This window comes from Ammospiza caudacuta, chromosome 6 (genome assembly GCF_027887145.1).
Source record: "Ammospiza caudacuta isolate bAmmCau1 chromosome 6, bAmmCau1.pri, whole genome shotgun sequence".
Lineage (NCBI taxonomy): Eukaryota > Metazoa > Chordata > Aves > Passeriformes > Passerellidae > Ammospiza > Ammospiza caudacuta.
The window spans coordinates 63,845,592-63,860,447 of record NC_080598.1 but is presented as its reverse complement, the minus strand read 5'-3'; the positions used below and the strand labels follow the sequence as shown (position 1 = coordinate 63,860,447).

The following is a 14,856-nucleotide window of genomic DNA, read 5'->3' as shown; positions in this document are numbered from 1 at the left end:
AGGGAGCCACCCCAGCCCTGCAAAGCTCCCACTCCCCAATGTGAGTCACTCTCAAGCCAAACTTAAGGAGAGTCCAAGACTTCAAACCCAGCAGGAGCCTGAGGAGATGCTCTCCCCTCTCCTCTGGGCAGGATTGCTCATGGAGCAAGGCTGGGATAGAGACACCATGGATTTCAACCTCAAGAGCCTGCTTCAGCCCTGGGGACAAAAAAAAATGGCCTCAAGTCACTGCAGAAGAGGTTTGGATTGGATATTGGGAAAAATTTCTTAATGGAAAGGGTTGCCAAGCACTGGCAGAGCTGCCCATGGCAGTGGTGGAGCCACCATCCCTGGAGGGATTTAAAAGCTCTGTGGATGCACTTGGGGACATGATTTGGTGGGACTTTGCAGTGCTGGGGGAATGGACTTGATGATCTTAGAGGTCTTTTCCAACTGAAATTGTCCCAGGACTCCATGATTCCATGGCTTTGCCCTCTCTGAGGCTCCTGGATTTTACTCTGTGTGGATCCCTGTGCAGAGCGAGCTCGGGCAGCGGCCAAAGCACGGAACACCGCCAAGTTTAGCAACAAAGACCATCTGTGTTCCTTGCAAGCCAAGAAATCCCAGCTGATGGGCTCTTCCCCATCTCCCCTCCCCATGGAGAGCCCAGCTTGCCCTGCAGGGCTGGGGCAGAGCTGGGAGCTCTCCCACCACCGCCGCGCTGGGGAACCGTCCCGTGCGTTACCACGGAGCTGAATCATGGGCTCGCGGCCACGCTTTCAACACTCGGGAGGGATTTGGCAATTCCAGGGGCTATTAATAGAGCCAGGCTGCTCTCCTGGGCCCCACGCCGTGCTGGAGGGGTGAGGGAGAGCAAAGCAAACTCTGAGGGAGGTGAAGGGCTGAGTTTACCTAAGGAGAGGTCGGGAAATAACCTGTCGGGGAGCAGGAACCAAGCGCTGCCCTCTCCCCACTTATCGCTCCCTCTGCTGAGCCAAGAGGGAACAATGGACAAAGAACAGCAATGTCCCCAAGGGGACGTGCCACTCCTGCTCCCTCCATGGCCCCACAGAGCTCTGGGGGCTCCTGCTTTGTGGGAACAGCAGGAAAGGCACTGGGAAGGGATTATTGTGGGATGGGCTGTGCTGGGTGCTGCTCTTCCAGCCTGGACTTGGACTGCAGCCCCAGCCTGTGAGCCAGGAGCAGTGAGAACCTGCAAGGACCTGGTTTGGGAACGGAGCAGGAGAGCAGAGCTGTGGGGGCAGTGCCAGCACAGGATGGAGGTGGAGCATATCTGTGGGAATGAAAATACAGACAGAAGGTGTTCTGTGAGGAGCTGCTTTGGATTGACCTTCCCAGCTCATCCCAGTCCCCATCCAGGAGGATGGAGCCAGTGGTGTCCTGGAGACCCAACTGCTGCCCATGCTGGGCATGGGGCAGGAGGGATGGACACCCCTGAAAACAACAAGCTGGGGGCTGGGGGTACCGTCCTGGGCCATTTGTATTTTTAGCAATGGAAGTGCCAGGTGGAGGAGCCACCCTGTGTTGTGAGGATCCCCATCCTGCTCAGCCAGCACCCCTTATCCCTCATCCCAGCTCCATCTGCACCCTCCTGTGCCCAGCTCTGCTCCTCAGCCACCTCCAACCCTGCCACTATGGCACCAATTGCTTCCCATCCCACCCCTGGACCAACATCTGCCTGTCTGTCTGTCCCCAGACAGTCCCCGCTTGGTCCCCACCACCTGCCCCACAGTGACAGGCAGCAGGGGCATGGTGTGGGCTGGGGGGGCTGCTTTGGGGTGGGGAGGGGACACACTGGGGAGGGGACACGCTGGGGTGGGGACACGCTGGGGAGGGGACACGCTGGGGTGGGGACACGCTGGGGTGGGGACACGCTGGGGAGGGGACAGGCTGGGGTGGGGACACTCTGGGGTGGGGACACACTGGGGAGGGGACACACTAGAGAGAGGACACACTGGGGTGGGGACACTGCCAGTGATGCACACGCTGGGGTGGGGACACACTGGGATGGGGACACACTGGGGAGGAGACACAACTGCCGGTGATGGACACACTGGGATGGGGACACACTGGGATGGGGACACACTGGGATGGGGACACACTGGGGAGGGGACACGCTGGGGTGGGGACACTGCCAGTGATGGACACACTGGGGTGGAGACACACTGGGGAGGGGACACACTGAGATGGAGACACACTGGCAGTGCTGGACACGCTGGGGAGGGGACGCACTGGGGTGGGGACACGCTGGCAGTGCTGGACACGCTGGGGAGGGGACACGCTGGGGTGGGGACACGCTGGCAGTGCTGGACACGCTGGGGAGGGGACACGCTGGCAGTGCTGGACACGCTGGGGAGGGGACACGCTGGCAGTGCTGGACACACCGGGCAGCTGCGGGACCCTTCTCCATCCCCTCGGGCGATGCCAAGGGCACAGGGAACACATGCCGGGCACCAGGATGGATTGCATCACCCTGGATGTCCCCAGGGGTGGGCTGAGGACTGCAGGAGGCTGTTCCAGACACCCTCGGCAGCAGCTCCGGACAAACATTCCCGGAGCCAGCGGCACGGGAGGGAGGAGCTCCGGGGCAGGGATCAGGGCCAAGCCGTGCTGGAGAGGAGGACCCTGCCCCGCAGGGAAAGCATCTCTGCCAGGCTGAGCCACCAGAAGGGATGGAGGGACCGGTTCTCACTGTCCCCCAGCCCTGCCAGCCTCCCTGTCCCCACCCAGGCGACATGAGGCAGCTCACCAGGTCTTGTCCTGCTCCACATCCTGCTGGAATCTGTCCAGGCAGTCTGTCCTTCCCGCGGCCCTGCTCCTGCCTGGCAGCACCTCCCTCCTAGGGATCAGGTCCTCTCCTGCCATCCTGCAGCTGGATCCCAGAGCAGAGCCCGGCCATGGAATGGGGCTCCCCAGGAAGGGCTGGGAATTTGGAAATTCTCAGCCAATTCGGAAAATCCACATTCCAAGACAAAGATTTGTCTCTCAGCACCCAGGTTCTGCTCAAAGGGTGGAAAACATGGAATGAATGCTGTGATTGTTTCCAATGTCCCACGGTTTTGAGACCTCTTAAAATCTTTTAAATGTGGAAAACACAACAGGCACTTTAAATATTCCCTGTGCCCTGTAGTGAGCACTGCTGCCAGCCTGGCTTTGTGGGATTCCTAAAGGATGGGGACAGATCAGGGAATCACAGAATATCCCAAGCTGAAAGGGGCCAACAAGGAGTTCATGGAGAATTTCCTGTTGTTTTGGACAGTAAATTGTTTTGCTTTCAGGGCAAGCACATAATCCTTTTTTGGGTGCGTGTATCTTTGTTTTATCTTCTGATAATTTAAACACCCCTTGAAAGGCTCCTGAAGCACATCCAAATAGCTGCTGACATGAAGTCCCACCAGAAGAAGAGTTTGGTCTGAAGCTGTACTTGATCCCTATCAGCCAGGAAATGTTGAGCTGAGCCTGCACCCCGAGGAAGGCAGAGCTGTGGTTTATCCAAACATGACTTTTATTGTTAAAAGGTTCAAGAGGGAGCTGATAACATCAGTGTCCCTGCTGAGCTCACCTCACTTCAGCAGCAGCTTTGACACAGGGAGGGTGATGAGCAGGAAGACCCTGCTGGCTTCTGTGTGGAGGAGAGATCCTGCTCCTCCATCCTCTGTGTGCAGGACAGATCCTGCTCCTCCATCCTCTGTGTGCAGGACAGACCCTGCTCCTCCATCCTCTGTGTGCAGGACAGATCCTGCTCCTCCATCCTCCTGGGACAGGACAGACCCTGCTCCTCCATCCTCTGTGTGTAGGACAGACCCTGCTCCTCCATCCTCTGTGTGCAGGACAGATCCTGCTCCTCCATCCTCCTGGGGCAGGACAGATCCTGCTCCTCCATCCTCTGTGTGCAGGACAGACCCTGCTCCTCCATCCTCTGTGTGCAGGACAGATCCTGCTCCTCCATCCTCTGTGTGCAGGACAGACCCTGCTCCTCCATCCTCTGTGTGCAGGACAGATCCTGCTCCTCCATCCTCTGTGTGCAGGACAGACCCTGCTCCTCCATCCTCCTGGGGCAGGACAGACCCTGCTCCTCCATCCTCCTGGGACAGGACAGATCCTGCTCCTCCATCCTCCTGGGACAGGACAGATCCTGCTCCTCCATCCTCCTGGGGCAGGACAGATCCTGCTCCTCCATCCTCTGTGTGCAGGACAGACCCTGCTCCTCCATCCTCCTGGGGCAGGACAGATCCTGCTCCTCCATCCTCCTGGGACAGGACAGATCCTGCTCCTCCATCCTCTGTGTGCAGGACAGATCCTGCTCCTCCATCCTCCTGGGGCAGGACAGATCCTGCTCCTCCATCCTCTGTGTGCAGGACAGACCCTGCTCCTCCATCCTCCTGGGACAGGAGAGCATCCTCCTCCTCCAGCCTCCTGGGACAGCACAGACTCCTCTCCTCCATCCTCCTGGGACAGGGCAGATCTCACTCCAGAATCACTGTGTCCCTCACAGCTGCCCCCCAGAACACGAGCTCTGCCTCCCCTACCTCACTTCTCACCCAAGGCTGTAATTCCAGGCCATGCTGGATGGGAATCAGAGCAGCCTTGTCCAGGGGAAGGTGTCCCTGCCCATGGCAGGGTGGCACTGGGTGCCTTTTGAAGGTCCCTTTCAGCCCAAACCACTCAGTGGCTGATTCCATAAACACTCTCATAGTGTTTCTTTCCACCCTGCTTTGCCCCAGAGCTGGAGTTGTTTGAAACAGCCAAGTGCTGGAGCATTTCCTCTGCTGAATGAGGAAATTTTGGGATGCAGACCCTCATCAAACTGCCCTCAGCTGACATGTTCCCCCTGTCCATACAAAATGTGGCACATTTCTACCCCTAACATGTTCCCCCTGTCCATACAAAACCTGGCACATTTCTGCTTCCACTCAGTGGCTGACTCCATAAACACTTTGAGTGTTTCTTTCCACCCTGCTCTGCCCCTGAGCTGGACTTGTTGGAAACAGCCAAGTGCTGGAGCATTTCCTCTGGTGGGTGAGGAAATTTTGGGATGCAGACCCTCATCAAACTGCCCTCAGTATCCCTGACATTTTCCCCCTGTCCATACAAAACCTGGCACATTTCTGCCTCCGTGGATTTCCCCGAGTGCCTGTTTGGGCTACACAGTGGAAAAGACATTTTTTGTATTGAGGAATAAAACCCCAATAAACTCCAAGGCAGCTGATGGGGTCCAGGAGCACGACTTGCATCCAGAGCTGGCAGTCCAGCTGGATTCTGGCATGAAGGATAAGCACATCCCTTCCCAAGTCTGTGCTGGCACCTGCAAGATGGACTCGGCTCTGGGCATCCCAGCCCAGTCTGGGAGGCTGGAGCTGATGGATCCCACTGGTGATGAAGCCACCAGAGCTGGGACTACCCAGGCTCGGCCCCTCAGCAGCAGCATCCCCACAGGATCCCTCTGGGGAGCTGCTCCCGACCTCCAGCGCTCGCTGGTGATGCTCCAGCCCCATCCAGCCCCATCCAGCCCCATCCAGCCTATTCCAGCCTCATCCAGCCCCATCCAGCCTCAGTCCAGCCTCATCCAGCCCCATCCAGCCTCAGTCCAGCCTCATCCAGCCCCATCCAGCCCCATCCAGCCTCATCCAGCCTCAGTCCAGCCTCAGTCCAGCCCCATCCAGCCTCATCCAGCCCCATCCAGCCCCATCCAGCCTCATCCAGCCTCATCCAGCCCCATCCAGCCTCATCCAGCCTCATCCAGCCCCATCCAGCCCCATCCAGCCCCATCCAGCCCCATCCAGCCTCATCCAGCCTCATCCAGCCCCATCCAGCCTCATCCAGCCTCATCCAGCCCCATCCAGCCCCATCCAGCCCCATCCAGCCTCATCCAGCCCCATCCAGCCTCATCCAGCCTCATCCAGCCTCAGTCCAGCCTCATCCAGCCTCATCCAGCCTCATCCAGCCTCATCCAGCCTCATCCAGCCCCATCCAGCCTCATCCAGCCTATTCCAGCCTCATTCAGCCTCATCCAGCCTCATCCAGCCTCATCCAGCCTCATCCAGCCTATTCCAGCCTCAGTCCAGCCTCATCCAGCCCCATCCAGCCTATTCCAGCCTCATCCAGCCCCATCCAGCCCCATCCAGCCCCATCCAGCCTCATCCAGCCTCATCCAGCCTCAGTCCAGCCCCATCCAGCCTCATCCAGCCTCATCCAGCCTATTCCAGCCTCATCCAGCCCCATCCAGCCTCATCCAGCCTCATCCAGCCCCATCCAGCCTCAGTCCAGCCTCATCCAGCCTCATCCAGCCCCATCCAGCCTCAGTCCAGCCTCATCCAGCCCCATCCAGCCTCATCCAGCCTCATCCAGCCCCATCCAGCCTCATCCAGCCCCATCCAGCCTATTCCAGCCTCATCCAGCCTCATCCAGCCTCAGTCCAGCCTCATCCAGCCTCATCCAGCCTCATCCAGCCCCATCCAGCCTCATCCAGCCTCATCCAGCCCCATCCAGCCTCATCCAGCCTCATCCAGCCCCATCCAGCCTCAGTCCAGCCTCATCCAGCCTCATCCAGCCTCATCCAGCCCCATCCAGCCCCATCCAGCCCCATCCAGCCTCATCCAGCCTATTCCAGCCTCATCCAGCCCCATCCAGCCTCATCCAGCCTCATCCAGCCTCAGTCCAGCCTCATCCAGCCCCATCCAGCCTCATCCAGCCTCATCCAGCCCCATCCAGCCTCATCCAGCCTCATCCAGCCCCATCCAGCCTCAGTCCAGCCTCATCCAGCCTCAGTCCAGCCCCATCCAGCCTCAGTCCAGCCTCATCCAGCCTCATCCAGCCCCATCCAGCCTATTCCAGCCTCATCCAGCCTCAGTCCAGCCTCATCCAGCCCCATCCAGCCTCATCCAGCCTCATCCAGCCCCATCCAGCCTCATCCAGCCTCAGTCCAGCCTCATCCAGCCCCATCCAGCCTCATCCAGCCCCATCCAGCCTCATCCAGCCCCATCCAGCCCCATCCAGCCTCAGTCCAGCCCCATCCAGCCTCATCCAGCCCCATCCAGCCTCATCCAGCCTCATCCAGCCTCATCCAGCCCCATCCAGCCTCAGTCCAGCCCCATCCAGCCTCATCCAGCCTCATCCAGCCTCAGTCCAGCCCCATCCAGCCTCATCCAGCCTCAGTCCAGCCTCAGTCCAGCCCCATCCAGCCTCATCCAGCCTCAGTCCAGCCTCAGTCCAGCCGCCCCGGGAGAGGTGGGGATCTGCAAAGCCCCAATGGAGATGTGGCACTGACCCCTGCTGACAGCTCCTGCCCCAGCCCTGCACCGGAGAAGGGCTGAGCCGGGAAAAGGACGCGTGGAGGAGAGCAGGGACGTGGGAATGCTCCTCAAACCCCGGGGAAGGAAAGGATCCTGCTGCTGATGAGGGGCACCTGCCCAGACCCCCTGCTCCCACCACCCAAAACACGCAGAGGAGCCTACTGGAGATGGAGTTTATTAATGAAAAACCCAATTATTGCACTTCAAACTGCCAGTGGGCAGGGATGGATGGGATATTGGGAAGGAATTCCTGGCTGGGAGGGTGGTGAGGGCCTGGCACAGGGTGCCCAGAGCAGCTGTGGCTGGCCTTGGAAGTGTTGGACAGGGCTGGGAGCAGCCTGGGACAGTGGGAGGTGTCCCTGCCATGGCAGGGGTGGGATGGGATGGGAATTAAGGTCCTTTCCAACCCAACCCATTCTGGGATTCGATGCTGGTGACCAGGGCCAGCAGGGGAAATGAGCAATGTTCAGTTGATGGAATTCAGCAGCGTGAGGACCTCGTGGAGCACAGGAATGACGGGAACACACGAAGGATCTGCTCACACCCTTCCCTTGGGAACCATGCCTTTGATCAGCAGGCTGCACTTTATTCCTTTAAATACATACATTTTGGCTCCAAGCCTGTCACTCAGTCCAAAAATGGTCACTCTCAATTAAGGCTTCCAGTGCAGCCCAGGACTAATAATCTATTTCTGGGTATTTCAAAAGCCTCACAGCCACGTGTGCTGCTTGCAGGATGAGAAATACTGAGTTTGCAATGCTCTCAGCAGTCCCTTACCAGCATTTTTTCCTCTTCTCAGTAATTTCAGAGCCTTAATGAGTAGGAAGAGGATCTGACTGTCCCAACACATCTCTCTGGGAGGGAGATCAAGTTCATTGAAGGGATGGTCATGGAATCCTGGACCATCTGCTTTCAACCTCCTGCCATTTCTTGTCCAGGAGATGTGCAGAGGATGGAAATGCACTTGCCCAGGTTTTGCATCTCCCCACTTAAGTTTTGGATGTGAAGCAGCTCCATCCCACCTTGGAAGGGTCCAGCCTTGCCCTTCATCTCCCTCCCCTCTTGAGCTTTCCACAGAGCTTGCTCCCTGCACATTCCCAGCTCAGGAGGCACCAACCTTGCTGCTGTCACTGAGAGCAAAGACAAATGGAGGCTGCAAATAGCCCCTGGGCTTGTGACCAAGAAAATGCCAGCAGTGAGCAAAGCCATCTCCCAACCTGCCCACCCCTGGGATTTGCTGGCAGAGTTTTGTCCCAGCTATTCAGGACTGTTGTGTGACCTGAGCTCTGGCTTCTGGAATAAATCTGCTTTGACCAGATCCTCCTCTTCTCCCGCTGCGAGGATGAACAAGTTCACGAATTCAGGTCACAAGTCAGGTGTAAACACAACTGGGGCTGGTTGGAGCAGCCCTGGAGTGGTGGAATGCTGGCTCCACACGCTTCCAGTCAGATGGAATTGCAGGATTTTCTGTCACACATCAGTAGAGCTTCTCCTGCAGCCAGGGAGGAGAGAAATGGGCTTTTTATCTTGGAATCACTCACCCCTTCCTGCTCAGGGGCAGCTGAAGTGACTCTGAGACTTGAGTAATCTACAGAGCAGAGCTGAATTGTTTTTTCCAGTGTCGCTTGTTGCTTGATGAGCTCCCAAGAGCAGCCAGGGCACAACAAGTGGAATGTACAGACACCCCCAGCACTCAGCAGCAGGAAGTGGCCTCTCCTTTCACCATTCCCTGACAGCCAAACCTCTTCTCTCCTCGGAGAAAAGGCAGGGACAGTGCCAGGCTGTGCAGGGCAGCCCCAGCCCTTTCCCCAGCCCGGCTCTCAGAGCTCGCTGCGCCTCCTGCCATGCTTGTCCCTCGCTGCCATCCTCGGGGCCGTCCCCCGCAGGCCCCTCCCAGGGACACCACCTTCCTCCGCTGTGCCATCCTGGGATGGCTCCTCCCGGGTGCCGCTGTCCCCTCCTGCCGGGTCCCCTCCGGGGCTTTTGGGCGGCTGCTGTGCCGGGGAGTCCCCGGGCTGCGGGGACAGCTCAGGCACCGATGGCTCCATCATCTGGAGGAAGTCGTAGGCAGGGAGTGGTGGCTTCCAGTCCTCCTCAGACAAGGTACCTGAGCAGCAAATACAGCCCCAGTTAGCAGGGGAAGAGTTATGTCCCACCTCCATGGATAGTTCCCTTTCTGAGGAATTATGGCTTCCTCCCCATTCTAATCAATACAAAATTAAAAATCTTTTTAAAGAACCACAGAACAATCTGGGTTGGAAGGGACCACAAAGATTATCTCATTCCAGCCCCTGCCATGGCAGGGACACCTCCCACTAACCCAGGTTGCTCCAAACTCCATCCAGCCTGGCCTTGGGCACTGCCAGGGGTCCAGGGGCAGCCACAGCTGCTCTGGGCACCTGTGCCAGGGCCTGCCCACCCTCACAGCCAGGAATTCCTTCCCAATATCCCATCTAACCCATTCCCTGTGTCCTGTCCCTCCATCCTTTGTCCCAAGTCCCTCCCCAGCTCTCCTGAGGAAGGCAGATCCATGCTGGCTTCCTCCAAAGCCTCATCAGGAGGGATGCAGTGAAAGCTTCACAGCACAAGCCAACCCTTTATGTCCTAAAGCCTCCAGTAAAACACCAGCCCTCTCATCCCTTCCCATCCAAAAAGAAATGCAGGAAGGTGCCTGAAGAGCAGCTACTTCTTGCACTGTCAGCTGGGAGCTGGGAGGTTTTTATGAGCAAGCTGTGGTTGGGAATGGGAAAACACAGCCAGATTTGGGGATTATCACAGAGAAAAGATGTCAATTCCAAACCATCCACGTTTGGCTCTGAGCATTAAACAGTCCCAAAGCAAACTTGTGAGTGTGGGCATTCTCTCTTGGCTGGACTGTTTGTACTTCTGCAGCTCTAACAAGCAGAGCTGCTTTTTCCATCGTTAAATTCCAGGGCAGGCAATTTATTGCACGTAGGATCTTCTCATAAACACACTGGAGCTCACAGTGTGTGCTTGGGAACGTTGTAAACCTGTGCCCACTTACTGCTGGGAATCTCCAGTCCTGCTTGGAGCTTCTCCAGCCACAGCAAGATGTTCATCTCAGTGATGGGCTGCTCTGAGGGGAACTTGAACACCTGACCCCCAGCATGGAGGTTCACCCAGAGGAGAAGGGGCAAGGGAGGAGTGGTGGAGAAGTGTGTCCTCAGGATCCCATATCCCACTGGAGTCTTCTTCCTGTTGGGAAAAGGAGATTCAGGTTTGGCAGCACAACAGGACTGAGAGCCAAAAAAGCCACCAAAGCACTTGGGTCACATGCAGCAAAGCAGAGTTTGGGGGGACTGCAGAAGCATCATCCCTGGAAGTGTTCAAAGCCAGGCTGGACAGGGCTTGGAGCAACCTGGGACTGTGGAAGGTGTCCCTGCCCCAGGATGGGCTTTCAGGTCCCTTCCAACCCAAACCATTCCAGGATTCTGTGATTCTAAGCACTGTAAATAAGCCTGGTGCTTAAGAAACCTGCTAGGATCCAATGGAGAGAGGGCACACAACAGCCTGGGTGTGTGAAGAAATCCTTGAGCAGGACAAACTCTGCAGGAAGGTGGGAGATGTTTTCCACCTAAAGCTTCTAAGAAGAGGTGGGACAAGAGTGGGACAGGTCCTGCAGCCCCCAGGTCAGGCCCTGTCTGCAGGGACAGCTGAGAGCTCCCTCCAACCCTTCCAGCTGCTGCCACTGCAGTTCCACAGGGATGGAAAGGCAAATTCCTCAGGTGACACACAGAGAGTGAAAACAGGACATTGAGCCAGGGGGACAGCAAGCCCACACAGGTGCTGAGACAGTCCTGCACTGTTTTAAGGCTTCAGGGCTGAGCTGGCTCTTGCCCTGGCAATGAGGGCTTCTTTCTAGCACGAGGGACTTTTGACAAGGACATGAAGTGACAGGACACAGGGGGCAGGGATGGATGGGATATTGGGGACTGGGAATTCCTGGCTGGGAGAGTGGAAAGGTGCCCAGAGAAGCTGTGGCTGCTCCTGGATCCCTGCAGTGCCCAAGGCCAGGCTGGATGGGATATCTTGGATAGTGGAAGGTGTCCCTGCCCATGGCAGGGGTTGGAATGAGATGATCTTTAATCTTCCTTCCACCCCAAACCCTTCTGGGGTTCTGCCCTGTTTTGTGGCAGTGCCATTCTGCTCTGGCACAGGAAGTTTTTTGTGTCTCAGCAAGGCAGAGCAGAGGCAGATGTGTAGGTGGGGAAGTTCCAGGGCTCTCATTTCTGGTGCATTACTGGCAGCCCGATCCCCTTGTCCCTGAGCACATGTGCATTTCCCCCTCAGCTAAACTCCAGCCCACACTGGTCACGGCTTCCCAGACTTCAAAGCAAGTTATGATTAAGCCACTGAAGTTTCTCTGGGCTTGGGCACAACAAACAGAGGCCAAAAAATTCAAAATGCAACTAAGAAGAGGAGGATTAAAAAAAATCCCCTTTCCTACACTCTTTTATTCTTTAGGTCTTCAATAAATTTTGTTGCCTCAATATTTTTTAAATTTAATTTATGGGGTTTCTGGTTCAATCTTTTTGTGAAAGCTTTCTTTCCCCAGTCAATGACCAGTCATTCCCTCTAATTGCTGGTGGAAAATCACCATAAGACATTCCAGGAGGGCAAATTTCCATATTTTTTGTCTTCCCATATGCACTTCGTCCCATCCCAACAAAAATGCAAATAACACCAGACCCAGGGTCAAGCTACTACAAGCACTAGAGAACATTTTCCTCTATTGAAAACGATTTCTGCAATCAATTAAATATTTATTAATTTTACTTTGTCAGGCAATTTTTACAGTTGCCCAGAACACTGAGTGAGCCATTGCTCAATGGTTTGACCTCCAATTCCTGATGATTTCAGACCAAATATTCACATTACCAGCTTGTCTTCTCAGCAATTGCAGCCTCAGGGGTTTTTTCTGCAAGGCTCAGTGTGAGTTAATGGAAAGAAGAGATTTTCAAACACTCACAGGTTCAACCAGCAAACCACAAATGTCTGCTGGGGTCTTCCTTTTGCCAGCTTCAGCATTTCCTCACTTTCCACCTGACTGATGTCACCAGCACTGAACAGGATGAGGAAGGGTTTTCCCAGCTGCAGGTACTGGGGCAGATTTGGCACAGTGATTTCTGGCTGCAGGACATCACAAACAAGAAATTGGGGGTTATGGGGGGGAGAAAACAGGAAAAAATTACAATTTCTGCTAAGCAAGGCTGCAGTGTCTATGTGGAATGTGGGAAGCAGGAAGAGGGCTGCGATTCTGGTGCACTTGGAGATGTCTTTGCCCAACCCAAGTGCACCAAGTTCGTGGGAGCAGCTGTGAGCTTGGAGATGGGGATGTGAGCAGAGCAGGCAGAGGCTCCAAAAGGCACAGGGAAAAGCCCTGGGAATAGGGAATAGACCCAGTAATAACTGTGACAACTAGCAGGTGAGTGACTCTGAGGCCAGTCCCTCAACTCCAGGGTCTCCTGCTCCAAGACCACACAGCAAAGAGCAGATTTCTGTCCTGACTCCCTGCTCCAAGCCATAAAATTTAAAAACAAACTCGGCACGATAAAAATAACAAGCAGACAAAACGGCCGTTCCGCAGAACTCCACGCTATAATCAGGGCTCTGCAAATGACTGCAATGGAAAAAAGGCATTTTGATTTTATTTTTACTCACAAAAATGTCCAGCAGTTCACGTCTGATCATCTGCAGCATGTCCTGCACGTTGTGTTTGGACAGAGCAATGCCTTCCACGCTCCGGCCGCCGCTCCGGGCCAGGAGCAGGGCAGGGGGGGACACGGAGTATTTCTGGGATCTGAAAAACAGGGATGGGCACAGGGCTTAGGACACACCCTGACCCACACTGCAAGGCAAGATGTATTCTGTTTGCCATCTGTATGGCAGTTATCTTCTGTTCACACTCACTCCTCCCTTAGGGAGACACCTGCTGATAACAGCTATTGAATGTCCCTGCATGGCTGATAAGAACTACAGCATCCCATTGGGAGATGTGAGCCCAGAGGGAGGAGCCAAGCATTCCTACCTGGATATAATCTGGAGATTCTGGAACACCAGCCAAGCATTCCTGCCTGGATATAATCTGGAGATTCTGGAACACCAGCATGGCTTCTCCACTGGATTCCCCAGAGGATTTCCCTCTTCCCCTGGATCTTCAGAGGAAGAATACATCCTTCTCTACAGGATCCCTGCTCCAGCAGAACCAGCCCTGACCCTGCAGGAGGGCTGAGCCACAATTCCAATGGGACTGCTGCCAACAGCCTGACCCACAGGGTGTCAGGTTGGGTTCTGACTCTGTCAGGGTTGGTTTAGTTACTGCATTGTTTATTTTATTATTGTATTTGCTGGGAATCTGCCCTGATGAAGGCAGGAATGGTGAATCTGACTCCATGTTCTCAGACGGCTGATTTATTATTTTATAATACTGTATTATATTAAAGAATACTATACTAAAGAATATGGAAAGGATATTTACCTAATGCTAAAATGATAATAATGAAAACTGGTGACTCTTTTCAGAGTCCTGACACAACTTGGCCCTGATTGGCCAAAGAGTGAAAACAACTCCCAGCAGAATCCAATGGAACAATCACCTGTGGGTAAACAATCTCCAAACACATTCCACGTGTGAGCACAACACAGAAGAAGCAAATGAGATAAGGATTGTTTTCCTTTTCTCTGAGGCTCCTCAGCTTCCCAGGAGAAAAATCCTGGGTAAAGGAATTATTTCAGAGAATGTGAATGCCACATTTTATCTTTTAATTTTTCTTCCCTACTAAAGAACTGTTATTCCTGCTCCCATATTTTTGCCTGAGAGCCCCATAATGTCAAATTTATAACAATTTGGAGGGAGGGGGTTTATATTTTCCATTTCAGGAGAGGCTCCTGCCTTCCTTAGCAGACACCTGGCTTTCCAAACCAAGACAACCCCAAATGTACCACACACAGAGCTGGCATCCTCCTGGAGACATGTCCCATCCCTGGCAGTCTCCAAGACCAGGTTGGATGGGGCTTGGAGCACCCTGGGATAGTGGAAGGTGCCCCTGCCCATGGCATGGGGTGGAATGGGATGAGCTTTAAGGTCCCTTCCAACCCAAACTACTCTGGAATTCTGGGATTGTATTCCTACTTCTCCTTCATGTTCACACCTATGCTTGGGTGATGCATAAACCCACCCAGAGCTTCACTCTGCCCCCCCAGCCAAGGCAAACAGAGGTCTCAGATTCCATCCAAGCGACACAACCCACAAAAAACAACCTCCAGGAGTTGATCCAGGTTTTGTCTCAGTGAAGAAACCCCAAAATGCTGGTGAAGTCCAAGCCCCACATTGGAGCAACACACGCAGGCTGCACCCACCCACTCTTGGTGGAGAAGTCAGATGATGCTTTGTCCCACAATTCCCTTCTGGTAAGAGGGGTTAAAGTACTCAAAGAAAAGCTGAGAAAGTGGGAAAAGCAAAAATAGGAGACGTCTGAGCAAATAAAAGGGCACTGGGGACACCAAGCCATGACAGCAATTTCCTTGAAGTTTGAGGAACTTC

At 54.9% G+C, this 14,856-nt stretch overlaps 1 protein-coding gene across 1 annotated transcript in view; it reads right to left on the bottom strand.

Moving 5' to 3' along the window:
* Positions 1–7,561: 7,561 nt before the first annotated feature.
* Positions 7,562–14,856, bottom strand: part of TXNDC16 (thioredoxin domain containing 16) — a 42,577-nt gene continuing 35,282 nt past the window's right edge. Inside the window, exons 18-21 of the mRNA XM_058807027.1 lie at positions 12,975–13,113; positions 12,283–12,443; positions 10,318–10,508; positions 7,562–9,399 (exon numbers count right to left, since the gene is read on the bottom strand). Of these exons, the coding sequence (XP_058663010.1) occupies positions 9,113–9,399; positions 10,318–10,508; positions 12,283–12,443; positions 12,975–13,113 (778 nt within the window). The 3' untranslated portion in view covers positions 7,562–9,112. The remainder of the gene's footprint in view (positions 9,400–10,317; positions 10,509–12,282; positions 12,444–12,974; positions 13,114–14,856) is intronic.